At 36.0% G+C, this 13,442-nt stretch overlaps 1 protein-coding gene across 3 annotated transcripts in view; it reads left to right on the forward strand.

Annotated features, from left to right (window-relative positions):
• LOC109713930 (midasin) overlaps window positions 1-13,442 on the forward strand; it is a 41,828-nt gene that overhangs the window by 18,452 nt on the left and 9,934 nt on the right. For all 3 annotated transcript variants that reach the window (XM_020238240.1, XM_020238241.1, XM_020238242.1), the window contains exons 28-53: window positions 80-180; window positions 275-364; window positions 450-515; window positions 597-761; window positions 871-1,078; window positions 1,438-2,327; window positions 2,434-3,891; window positions 3,973-4,153; window positions 4,234-4,299; window positions 5,037-5,119; window positions 5,193-5,441; window positions 6,961-7,096; window positions 7,189-7,274; window positions 7,686-7,753; window positions 8,009-8,150; window positions 8,229-8,318; window positions 8,703-8,826; window positions 9,116-9,270; window positions 10,024-10,137; window positions 10,742-10,885; window positions 10,966-11,145; window positions 12,295-12,414; window positions 12,546-12,647; window positions 12,734-12,961; window positions 13,042-13,164; window positions 13,348-13,429. In XM_020238240.1, the coding sequence (XP_020093829.1) occupies window positions 80-180; window positions 275-364; window positions 450-515; window positions 597-761; window positions 871-1,078; window positions 1,438-2,327; window positions 2,434-3,891; window positions 3,973-4,153; window positions 4,234-4,299; window positions 5,037-5,119; window positions 5,193-5,441; window positions 6,961-7,096; window positions 7,189-7,274; window positions 7,686-7,753; window positions 8,009-8,150; window positions 8,229-8,318; window positions 8,703-8,826; window positions 9,116-9,270; window positions 10,024-10,137; window positions 10,742-10,885; window positions 10,966-11,145; window positions 12,295-12,414; window positions 12,546-12,647; window positions 12,734-12,961; window positions 13,042-13,164; window positions 13,348-13,429 (5,451 nt within the window). The remainder of the gene's footprint in view (window positions 1-79; window positions 181-274; window positions 365-449; window positions 516-596; window positions 762-870; window positions 1,079-1,437; window positions 2,328-2,433; window positions 3,892-3,972; window positions 4,154-4,233; window positions 4,300-5,036; window positions 5,120-5,192; window positions 5,442-6,960; window positions 7,097-7,188; window positions 7,275-7,685; window positions 7,754-8,008; window positions 8,151-8,228; window positions 8,319-8,702; window positions 8,827-9,115; window positions 9,271-10,023; window positions 10,138-10,741; window positions 10,886-10,965; window positions 11,146-12,294; window positions 12,415-12,545; window positions 12,648-12,733; window positions 12,962-13,041; window positions 13,165-13,347; window positions 13,430-13,442) is intronic.

Consider the following 13,442-nt stretch of genomic DNA (forward strand, 5'->3'; position numbering starts at 1 on the left):
ACTGTCTTGTTTGGTATAAAATAAAATTTATCTGATGTTCTTCGTGAAGTCAATTATTTTACTGTTTCTTTCATTCCAGTCTTGTTGGAAGGAAGCCCTGGGGTCGGGAAAACTAGCTTGATTGTGGCATTGGCAGGAATTTCTGGATATCCTGTGGTCCGGATCAACTTATCTGAGCAGGTAAGTATCTTTTGCAATTATTCTATCTTCTCTTAACTTATGTGCTTTTCACAAGTTGGTTGACCTATAAAATTGTCTTGTTGTCATTTGCCAGACAGATATGATGGATCTTTTGGGATCAGACTTACCAGTCCAAGGTGAAAACGGAATGGAGTTTTCTTGGTCAGATGGTATCCTTCTCCAGGTGTAGTGCTTAGTTTTATAAATAAATACCCATTTCTTGCTACGATAGGCCTCTTATTTATTGTTTGTAATTTTTGTATTTGCAGGCTTTGAAAAATGGTAGTTGGGTTTTGTTAGATGAGCTTAACCTTGCTCCTCAATCTGTCCTAGAGGTACTCTTTATTTCACTTTTTGCTTGTTGCATATACTCATTTTTTTGTACTTCATCTTCTTAGATATATTTGAAATTATAGGGTCTGAATGCCATTTTGGATCATCGTGCTGAGGTGTACATACCGGAACTTGGTCAAGTGTTCAAATGTCCGCCTTCTTTTAGAGTTTTTGCATGCCAAAATCCTTCTTCTCAGGGTGGTGGCAGGAAAGGACTTCCCAAGTCCTTTTTAAATCGCTTCACCAAGGTTGGATTAACTAAAATGTATCATTTAGTGATTATCAACAATCTTTAGAATTTTGCTCTTGCTCTAAGTATTATACTGCAGTTGACATAGTTTTTGCAATGGATTTTAGGTTTATGTTGATGAGCTGTCAATGAATGATTATCTCTTCATTAGTCGATCACTCCATCCATCAATTCCATCAGAGCTTCTCTCTAAGTTGATTCTCTTTAATTACCAACTCTATGAGGATACTATGGTTCATAGGAAGTATGGCAATGAAGGTTCTCCCTGGGAGTTTAATTTGCGTGATGTCCTGCGGTCATGCCAAATTATTGAAGGTGCAGTACTTCTACTTTTCTAGTTAATTTGGGGTCGTATATTGTTGAGATATCTATATATCTGCCCTTACTTTACGCACATATTCTAGATAAAAAAAATAAATTTCCTATCTCTTGAAAAACTTGATTTCCTATTTGTGTACCTATTTGCAAAAATTCCTGTGTGTAAAACATTTTTTTAAACACAAAATAACTTTCTGCCATGAGTTGGAAATTCCCCAAGTGAATGTCTGGTTGCTTTTCTAGAAACTACCCTTTTAAGTGGTATATGACAGATTTTACATGGAACAGTCCGATATCGATAATCTGCATTGCTTATTGATATTATTTTCTAATAGTAGATAATTTCTTCCCTAAAGGTTCACCACAAGGCTCAAAAGAAGACTGCTTTTTAAGTACTGTCTACCTTCAGCGAATGCGCACTGCAGCTGACCGCAACGAAGTCAGGAAGTTGTTTGAAGCAGTTTTTGGGATAAAGCCCGTTCTAAGTCGGTATCCAAAGCTCTGCATAAATCCAGAATATTTGATTGTGGGGTCTGCATGTGCAAAGAAGAATCATTTCCAGCCTTCAAAGGTCTCAAATTATAACCAGTTGAATGTACTCCCAGGATTTCTTCCTAGCTTGGAAGCAGCATTGCATTGTTTACAGTATGGATGGTTATGCATTCTAGTGGGCCCACACTCATCTGGTAAAACTTCTCTTGTTCGGTTGTTGGCTCAGCTCACCGGCAATGCACTGAATGAATTGAATCTTTCTTCTGGAACTGATGTTTCTGAACTGCTTGGATGTTTTGAGCAGTACAGTTTCTATCGCCATTATAAGGCAGTCATATCCCAGGTTGAATGTTACATTGATGAATATTTTTGTCTAAAGCTGGATCAGAGCTCAAAGAGTTTGATTACTGAGACGGAAACTTTTGATAAATGGTTTAAGTTTGTGGCAGCCAAGAAAGAAAATTCTTCATCCACTTCTGCATATTTTGATTTGTGGAAAGATGAAATTTTTGATTCCCTGAACCTACTAGAAGATATTATTGAGCAGCTGAAACGAGATCCTGAAATGCTTCGCTTGCCTTTATCATGGTCGCTTGATGACCTGAATGAAACCCTAAAATCTGTTTCAGATTTAAAACATAACAAATCAATGCAGCAATCTGTAAATTTTGAATGGGTTTCTGGAGACTTAATCAAGGCTATTGAATGTGGTGAATGGGTTGTTCTGGACAATGCAAATCTCTGCAATCCTTCGGTATGTTGACTACACCTATAGTTGATTTCTGGTATTTCTTTTCTTTATTTATGATTCATTATAGCCAGTATTTATTGTATGACTCTGTTATTTCATCTTCAAACAGGTTCTCGATAGGATTAACTCTTTGGTCGAGCCTGATGGGACTATCACAGTTAATGAATGTGGATCTGTTGATGGGAAACCTTTAATACTTAACGCCCACCCCAATTTCCGAATGTTTCTCTCAGTAGATCCAAAGCATGGTGAGGTTTCTAGAGCAATGCGGAACAGAGGAGTGGAGATCTTTTTGATGGATCAAAATTGGCTAATTGATGGAAATGAAAAATGTGATAATAGCGAGATAAATAATGTGCAAAGATTCTTGACTTTCTGTGGCATACCTGGTAGCCAGTTGGTTTCTTCAATGACTGAAGCACACATGTATGCAAAAGCTGCAGGGTTGCGTCTTGGTATTCGTATTACTCTTCTTGAGCTAGCACGCTGGGTTCAGCTCTTCCAGCAGCTTCTAATGAAAGGAAACCAGCCTCTATGGAGTCTTCAACTAAGTTGGGAGCACACTTACCTGCCTTCTTTGGGCGAATTCGAGGGAATAAATGCTGTTATGGAGGGGAAACTGAGGTTCTTGACAGACATTGGATGTTCATATTCGCTGTCTCTTCCAGGAGGATTGCCTATGCCCCACAAACTAAGGAACTTGGCATGGTACTCAAAAGAAGTTTGTGTCAAGAGAAATTGCATGTATTTGGAGTATCTGGGTGCTGAATATTCTTCTTATGTATTAAACAAAATCAGTCATAGATCTTCTTTATCAAACAAGAGCATGGACATCTATCCATTGGTCAATTTGGTCATACCTGAAGTCACAATACGCAATCTTATATTCCCAGATGTTGCTGGCAAGCAAGCTGCCATGTCTTGTAATATGCTTCCAGAATTTGACTTGGCACGAGCCAATAAGATGCTTTTCATAGCTGCAAACTGGGCTATTGAACAAGCTACTGGAAATGATTTTTCGTTGTATATTGTGTGGTTTAAGTGGTATGGCTCCCTACTGCAACATCATTGTCCATTCTTTACGGAATTTGGTGCCTTCCTTGAGAAAGAAAAGGGTCATCCCATTTGGAAATGCATCTTAGAATGCTGGAGGGAGGTGATTGCTTATCACAAGATTGATGTCAATGTGTACCCTCTTCAATTGCTTTCTTTGAAGTTGGTGGATTCTTTGGCTGGTTTGGGCACCCTGAAAAAGTGCCAAAAACGTCTTAGTAATGCAATTGATTCAGTTAGCTTGTTGCGCATTAGTTATCAACAATGGGATGCTGACAGGAATTTTCCCTACGAGGAAAACCAGAAAATTTTACTAGAATCCCTACAATCCTTGGAGAGGAAGGTGCTTGAAGTGATTGTGGGGTCACAGAAGCTGCTCCAGATGTACTCGAACCTTCTAGAATATCATTCATTGATCTCAAAGTCTATAACCTCATCTCAGTCTGAAAGCTTAGCAGTGGCTTGCTATTTTCTTAAAAAGGAAATATTAAAGTTAGAACCTAGATTCGAGTTGGTATGTCTCTTTTTCCTTCATACCTTTATATGTACCTTCTCCCTGATAATGTATGTGTAATAACTCAGGTTTCTGGTGCAGATGAAGATTTTGAACCTTATTCCAGCTCTGAATGTGCATGTAGAAAAGCCAACATTATGGAAATCTGGTGGCCATCCCCTTCTGCCATGTTCAGCTAATATGTTTGAGAAAGTTCAGGAACTTTTGGCTTTAATTTATACTATTTGGCCTCGTACAAAGTTGTCAAATCAAAACCTTAGTGGTATTGTATTTTAGAATTCATATTTGATATCATAAGGCATATAAATTACTTAATTAACTAACCATGAATGTCCTCTGCAGATGATCATTTATTAAGGAATGCTGTTTTATCAACTAACATTGAGCTTCGGCGGCTGGCAACAGAAGGTATTCTATTTTGTCTCAAACATGATGGCCCTCAAATAGAGTGTATAAATATTCTCTCAGATTTGAGTATTTCTTCTTGTTAGAATGTGTGAAAAGGAGTTGCTTCAAAGAATTCTTGTCTAACGGTTTGGAGAAAGAACTCTCCTGGATGTGCATGACTGCCCTAGTACTGTCTTTCTTAGTTCGTGAACGTCATTAGAAGAAAATTACCAGTTCACCTTGTGTTACTGTGTTCTAGTTGATGAAAGTTGTGACAGTTTTTTCGAGTTGTTTTGGGGGAAAATTGCTCCTTAGCTCTAGAGGGGAGATCGATCACTTCAAGTGCTAAGTAATCTGCTTGCGTTTGCGTTATCCCTGCTGCTTAAATAGTGCATCACATGCTGTTTGGAGATTATTACTCTATGAAATACTTAAGACATTCTTTAAATATGTCTGAAGATAAAGGGCTTAATATTCTTTACCTGAAGATTATATGGTGAAGATAAAGGGCTTTAATTGATAAACAGAAAGTTCCACGATTTGGCACTGTCGAATTGTCATTTTGTAAATCTTATTACTGTTTTCTAACTGTACCAACTACCAACTATCTGCAACATAATGGTGCTTGCTCGAATTTACGGCTTGTGGTTAATCTTACAGATTGATTTCTGTTGTCTGAAGTTAATTTTAACTTACTGAATTATCACACTTAGCTCAGTGCTTTAACTATCAATGTCGTGTCTTTCTTTGTTTTTTAGGTGTTTGCCTTAGCGTTATTGAGGCAACTAAATCTAACGAATATGGTTCCAATGCTGTGTCTGAGTTGGAGGTGTTGCATAAGGTTTGTTGTAAATATTCAAGAGAATTAGTGCATAATATTGTTGTATCTTTCTCATTGAGTTTATACCTTGTAGGGCCTTTCCGAAAAGGTCATGCAGGAGCAGAGGAATCTCGAATTGCTTCTGAAATCTACGGAAGAAAGTTTTTCTTCGGTATTTGGAGGCACTTCATGTTGCTCATTCTCTCCTGGAATTTTGCATAGCAGATCTGGTTTCTATGGTTGGTTATTAGCGCTTCCTGTTCTCGACTTGAAGAGCTTTAACTTTGATGTAATGTTACTTAAAGACTTAGTCAGGGCTTCCTTGGAAGATTCTTATGATCTGGTAATTTTTGAGTTTTATTTGATAACTTAGTTTTGTTGTTGCATATTTCCTTGTTTACTAGATCTAACTGTTTCTCTCACGTTTGTGTCATATTAAGTTGTTTGATCATAAGAACTAGAAAAACCGAACTGAACCTAATTACTAACAAAACGAACCGAGTCGACTGAAATAATTATGTTCGGTAATCTAATTTAGACTAAATAGTGCTCACTGCTAGTAAAAGCAATTGAGAGGGAATGGAGAAGCGCTGGTATCGGAATAGGATTGGGCACTTCGAAGGTTGCTCTCTCGACAAGGTTATCGACATTTGGCTTTATGGAGATTATAGGGATGTGGCTAGAGATAGTGGGAAGAAGATATTGTTGTCAAAGTAATTGTAACAGGCTGAGTTAGACTTGTCTAGATGCTAGTGGCAACAACATGGGGGGCAGGGGGGTTTAGTTGATTATTGCATAGATCTTTCTGAGTTTGTGGTTCCTAGTGCGGGATTATCATTAAAGGGAAAACAAGGTGGAGAGTAAGGAGCACTGGATCGTCTAAGGATGTGAGCTGATAGAAAGGAACGGGTGGATACGGCTGGATTCATATGACTACTTATATGCACTAATCAATTCCTAGTGTTAAAATTGATATGCTGGAATTAGTCATATCTCGATGATATTTGATAGTAATTGGAATATCCAAAAATATGTAAAAGATGGATGTTGTTTCCCCAAGTACTCTTTCATATATTTGACAAAAAAGGAATTGTTGAATAATATTTTTATTTTTAAATTGATATCCTTAGACATTGTGCCTTCACCCCTTTTAAAATTCCTGTTCTTACGGGCATAAGAATGTTCTTTATGGTTTTTATGTTTGTATAACTTGGCAAGTCAAATTACAGTCTTAAGTTTATTTGGAAATAGCTTGTATGATTTCTGATGATTTTAAAGATTATCTACTGGATAATCTGTTGTCTATATTGCAAGAAGGTTGTATAGAAGGTCATATAAAACAAATATAAATATAATGGTTGTATTCAGGGTTGAAATATTGTTATGGATTGATTCTAATGGCATGTGTACAGACATTACATATATTGTAATATGCACGCGAAAATAGATTTGCTATCTTTCTTGTTCTTTATAGTTCTTCTGTGTTGTATTTGTTTCTTGGCTTTATTATATCTCAACCATTCTATCGTTTTGTGCATTACTTTATAGTCTTGAATAGGTAGTCAGTCATTGTCCTTTGTGTAGGCACTTTTTGTTGTTAAATGTTTTAATTCATGCATGAAACCATTCTGTCATTTTGTGCATTACTTATAGTCTTGAATAGGTAGTCGGTCATCGTCCTTTGTAATGGCACTTCTGTTGTTAAATGTTTTAACTCATGCATGGAACCACTTTCTTAAACTTAGCAGCTTTTCTCTGCTGCATGCATTTGAATATAAGTGTTTTTTGATGCAAAGTTCTTTAAATATAAGTTGAAGACAGTTTCTAAAACATTCTTTTCAATCATTTTTTTTTTGCAACAGGTTAAATTCAGCATATCTGGTCTGCTGAAGGATGCTTTGGACTACTCTCTTGAGTTGTCGTCAAGATGTCCTATTGAGTTTACACCACATCAAATGTTACTATGGATTTTAGATGCATGGACAAAAGTGGATTCTGGTAATTGCACAGTTTTGATTTAGTATCTTCCGTTTTACTAATTGTATGGCTGTTCAGTTGGTCATGAACTTTCACTCTTGTTAAACTGGCAGTGCATGTGAAAATTGCTGCTTGTATTCTTGAAATGTGGTACAATTACCATTCTTCTATGTGGAATACTTCTGCTGGAGCTCTTAAGGTTTGTTATTAGACCATATTACACAGTTCTCTAGATTTTACACTTATGCCTTTGCAAAATTATCATCTGAGTAATTATATCTGGCCCTTAAAGGCTAATTCTTCAGTATGAACTCTTAAAATAACAAATGATCCTCTCTGAAAAACCTCCCTCTATCATTAACAGATTTTTCTCTGAAGAAACTCTTTGAAAAACCTTGTTCTCATAGAAAATCCACTTTCCCCATAAATAGGATGACTCCTCAACCTAAGATGATGGTATTTGTTTAAGAAATCTCTTTGAGGTTACATATTGAAACACATATTTATGAGGTTATACTATAAGCAGATGATTTTGCGGGGATATACATGTAAAAGCTATTCTTTTAGTACGATATTGTACTTTATCATCTCCTTTTAATATCACTTGCAGAGCTGTAGTGACGAGAAGCCGTGTCATTTGGTGCATCAGACAACAGCAGCAGCTATTTCCATGATTCTGTAAGATGAATTATCAACGCGCTTCTTTCTGTGAAATCTCGTATCTCATGTTCTTCCAAACTTATTAGAGTTAACTGTTAGATGATTGATGCTACGTAGTTTAATTTCACTGCTTAATGTTGGTCAAAGAGTGTCATTTCTTGTTGATTCGAACTCTATGGATATGAAATCCTCTGGTGTTAATCATAGCATATGGTGGCTGAGCATCCTATTATGTCTTCACATTTTTACTGAGTGATAATGTTTGTCTTGCAGCCAAGATAGCTTTTCTATTAAGGACTATGATGCGAACTGTTTTAAGCTTAGAGTTGCCTCGAGAAACACCTGGAAAGATACTCTGATGCAAGAGAACTTACTTGATTCTTTTCATTCCGCTGCTGATCTCCTTTTGAAAAAGGTACTATTTTGGTTGTCATAATTGTTTTTGTTTGAGAGATGTTGATAATTGTATTTCCTCTTTGTTTACTGCTTGTAGATACTTTTTGTGCATAAGAGACATTTTCAGCCAGACAAGTTTGGTCAGATGCAATCCATTCTCTTCAAATTGTCAAAGAGTGGTCTACAGGTAGGTATATCTGTGCGGTCAATGATAATGTTTTTGTCTGTACGTAAACTGGTAATTATAATTACTCAATTTTATCTTATTTTTTAAAAAAAGTTTAGTCATAGGATGTGCCTTTACAGGGATATTTTTCTTGGAAATCAAACTCTGTTTGTTCATCGTTTTATAAGATTTGAGCTCTTCAAACGTGTTTTACATTTTAATTAGCATCGCTTTTAGAGCCACTGTGGAAATAGGTTTCTATTCTTTTTTTTTTTAATTGACAATATGGATTTCCGGCAGTTGGTTAAGATTTCTTTTCATGTAATGTGATATCTGGTAGCAGTCATTTTTCCCACCTTTTTGTGAAATCAATGTTTTGTCTAAAATATTCATTTCTTTGTGCAGGAAGAAGATCTGAAGATATTAAAGTCGCTCTTATCTGAATCAAGTCATCGAGTGTTAGCTTCTCTGTGGGATGCACTTATAGAACCCTTGCTTAAAAAGCTATATGTAAAACATCCATCCAATGGTATGTTCTGCTGCTATTAGATAATTGATACCAAAAAACAGTGCACAGTGTTCAACTGCAGTTACTATTGTAGATGTGGTGCTGTCTCTCGTCTCTTTTAATACCTAAAAGAAAAAAAAAAAAAAAAAGGAACAGAGATCAGCTGTAGTTACTGTCACAAATGCGGTGCTGTCTCTCGTAACTCTTTTACTCCTATTGATCTTGTATAGCACATTTTAATCAGTCTTGTTTATTGTGCAGAATCTATCGATTTTATACAGCACATTTTACTACGTCTTGTTTATTGCAGAATCTTTATATAACCTTGGCTGTGCGTGGTTACATATTGGGGTTTTGCGCTTTGATCTGTTGCTAGAACCTTTTAGTGCTGATCCTGTAATGAAATATTCTGTCAAGCACTCACTTATATTGGAAAAGATATCATCACTTCAGCTTGAATCTGAGGTATTCATCAGTTCAGTTTTCGTATCACCAATTACAAGCTGGCTCCTTTTGTACTCTTACAACTGGAGAATGTTGATCTTCTTAACATGCTTATTTATCTGTCATGAGCTTAGTTAAACTATCCTGAAACTGTTAACACTGTTTGACTGTTTTCATTTCAAGTATATATTTGATACTTTTAACTAGCTTACTCTCCTTAGTCCTTAATGAATATCAAGATTTGACTGGCTATAACCACTAGAATTAAATTATTTCTGCAGATGTATCCTTGTGTCTTGTGTTTACTCTTGAAGTAAAATCACCCACCCACCCCCTCTCTCTCTCTCTCTCTCTCTCTCTCTCTCTCTCTCATGTGCTCCAGCATGCCCACATAACAATGCATGCGCACACGAGCATGCACACTGAAAAACTACGGAGCACACAAAAACAGGCACATGCATTTCACTGCTAGAATATCACCTAGTAAATTAGAGAGGGAGTGGGCGTCAATGTAGGCCATGCAACAAAGCTAGCAGTAGTTTAAATAGAAGGCTGAGAATAGATGAAAATATGGAAAGCTTTTGCATAAGCATATTTTCAAGGAGGCATACACACTCCAGTCACATACAAATATGTGAAAGCTTTTGCTTAAACGTATATTTTACGAAGCATGCACCTTCAGTCACAAACAAGTACTTTCCTGGTTTTTTTTTTCCCCCAAAATTGCTTTCTTTTTCTCAAGGGGACGGAACTAATTTTGATTGCTGTACGTAGGTGCGACAAGAATGTGAACGACTAGCAGGAAGCAACTCTGCAGATTTTGATGGAAATCGAAGATCATTGTTATTACGAGAACTGGAAGAGGGAGAGAGGCAGTTACAATCAAAGGTCTTGCAATTTCCCTTTCCTTTCAAACATTCGTTAACTTATTATTATCTTCATTATTATTGAGTTTGTTATTTGTCCTGTTGATTTTATACCTTTTACTTATATTTTTTCGGCATAGAATGATCCAGTCTTTTACTTCTTGCAATGCACATTTCTTATTCTCTCTTTCTTCTGATCTTAGTAAAACAGGGAGACAGATTCATAATTGAATGTGATAGATTTGGTTGTCTGAGCTGTTCATTCAGTTAAAAAAAAAGGGGAAAGCTCTGTATACCATTGTCAAAAATAGTGGACATGATCAATTTGGATGCATTCAAATGATTTCTACTAATTTTTTAGTTGATCACCTGACTGAAGTTTTTCTGGTTTTATTTTGAATGACTGAAAGTAGCCCCTATTGTCACATGATTGGATACAAATGCAACTTATATTCGATAAATCAGAATATTGAAAATAGTTATTGAAAAAGCACTCTGTTAAATAATTTGTTATTACTGATGCCATTAGTCCTTGACCACAGTAATAAATTTTTTTATGTGAATTTTCTTTCAGAGAATTCTTGTGACCTCTCTCCAAGTGAAATAACATAATTTCACACTTGCAGATGGTTTTTCGCCCTCAACCTTCCAAGTATATGAAGTTCAGATCAGAATGTGCTGACTTTAGAAAGCGTGTATCAGATTGGATTACGGACCTTAATTGCTGTAAAGATCTTGCATTAATGGATGGCAGGGCTTGTGGTTGGCAGGTAAGAAATGCGTGTGGCAAACTTTATCTCTTCAAATTGAATACATTCACATTCTCTTACCAATTTTTTGATCATTATAGGTTGACGCATGTAAGTTCATTAAAAGACTGTCAGAAGAGTTTGCAGAGTATATGGACTTGATCCAACCAGTTCAAGTTGCTGTCTATGAAATGAAATTTGGCTTGTCAGTTGCTGTATCTAGTGCTCTTGAAAGAAAGTATTTGAAGGAGACTAAAGAGAGGGATATCCAGAAAATTTTGGTAAGTATAGTCTATCGCTTTGAGAATAGCTATCATTAATCATCATTAAGGCTTATTGCCTACTTATGACTTAATGACATTGCTCATTGGTTATCAGTAGGTGATGGCCTATGGCATGCATTATCTGAAGTTTTACTATATTCCTATAGAGAGGTTGTGAAGAAACTTGTGCCAATGTTAAGATAAACGAGCCTATGTTGGCCCAACTATGCCCTGACTGAGACAATCATGGTTATAACTTGTGTAAAGTTGATCTATTTTCTTGTAAATTTATGCTTACAATATATGCTTTATGTTTTTTGTATTAAATATTCATTTTTCTGAATCTTAATTGTCATGGCTTGCAGTACTTGTTAGTAAGCTGCACTTCCTTTTTCCCTTTTAATTCGTTATTGCAATAGTCAACATTATTTTTACTCTATTTTGTGAAAACCTTACTGTGGACCGTAGTAGTAATTTCAATGCTGGAGTTAGCACTTGAAAAGGTTTTCCTTTTTTTTCTTAATTTTTACTCGTATATTAAGTTTAGTTCTTACTTCTAAATTGTTTTTAATTAACTTTACTCTGATTGTATTCTGATGACTGATGGGCCTTTCTTTTATCTTCTGCTTCTTTGCATTGATTGCTTCACAGAGGCCTAGTTAGACCTGTTTGGTCAGAGAGCTTAATTGGTTCTCTTAGAGTATGCCTGTTTTACATTATGTTGTGATTTCATTCTTTCATACAACTTTTAAGGTTCCTTGCATAGGCTTACATTTGCAAAAGTTTTTTTACATTTCAAAATATGGTCACCATTGTTCTTGCATATGACTGTCATATATGAATGCGGACATAAACAATTTTCTGTTATCTATTCTCGTATGTAATTCTATCACTTCAGTTGGCAAGTGATGGTTTCTCCGGTTGCCAGGTTTTATTGTTTTGTATTCTTTTCAACTTTTTTGTGTTTATCTTAAATTCTTTGAATATCTGAAATCCCTTCATCAGTAGAAGTTAGAAAATTGTCCTCTTTGTGTCAATCGTCTATGTCCGAGCCTCTTCAGATATAATGAGTTAGATGTCTAAAGTTCCTATGACTGTGTCTTTGTATGTGTTCCTCCTACTGTAGTCAGTGATTGTCATGGCGCTAACAACAATATTATTTTGCAGGCTGCAGTTTACTCTTTTATGCAATTTCCTTCTGGATCAGTTGCTGAAAGTGCTCAGGTTAACGAAGCTCTGCTAAATAAGCTGGTTACTGTTTCAAGTGGGATGACTTCCGGCGAAGTGGTCTGTTCTTCAAGTGTTGCTTATTGTTTCTCTAACCTTACTTTCTTGTTCTTTAAGTTGACTCATAATGTTTGTTCTGGCTTATTTTTCTATGTATAATTTGTAAATGAAGTGTTCTGTAATGGTTGCAGGTCTCTTCGGCTCAGCTATCGAATTCAGTATATTATTATATTCTGATCTGTACAGCTTATTGTGTTTCTTATTCCCGAACTATGGATGAAGCATCCTTCTTGGTAAGTTCTCAGAATTAAATCATGTTATATTCAAATCTGCATCTCAAGGAGAAAAGTACAAAATACTTATTATACTGTCTTTGCAGTCCTTGGAAAAAATATTTGATCATTTCACAAGTCAATGGGTTGACATGAAATCTCGAGGGAAAATCAGGGAAGACAATGAGTCTCAGTATTTTAAGTTCAGGCCTCGTTCGATCAGGATCGAAGACATTCTGGAAGGGGATTTATCACCTCTTTCTGAGTTGGACTCCGATGGGAATATGGCATTTGACAGTGAAGAAAAATTGGAACAAAATTTTTTGGGAACGGTGGTATGTTTTATTTAATGACTTATTCATATATTCATTAACATGTAGTTTTCCTTATGTTTCTTGTTGTTGTTGTATTTCAGAAGAAACCCACTGAGGTGGACGATAATATGGAGGAAGACTGGGATCTAATTCCTGAGTTTACATTGAAAAGTGTGGTGCTCATACACAACCAACTATTTGGGTCAAGGGACCTTGTGGAGCAGGTAAGGTCTATTCATTCTTTTTTAGTCCTGAAATATGCAACAAAATACCTACTTAAGAACAAAGATGATGACATTTTGATGAAGATGCATTTTAAACTGACTATGACATTCCTACGTAGTTAAATTTTGACACACTTTTTGAAACGCATGACCAATTTTTGTCTAATTGTGGATGCATTTCAGCCTGGCATTTGCCATATTGCTGATGAGGATAGGCTTCAATCTTTTATGCAATCATATGAAGTGGGAACCAGAATAATGAAAGGTGGGTTTCTGGA

The sequence above is a fragment of the Ananas comosus genome, linkage group 8 (assembly GCF_001540865.1).
Source record: "Ananas comosus cultivar F153 linkage group 8, ASM154086v1, whole genome shotgun sequence".
Taxonomy (NCBI): domain Eukaryota; kingdom Viridiplantae; phylum Streptophyta; class Magnoliopsida; order Poales; family Bromeliaceae; genus Ananas; species Ananas comosus.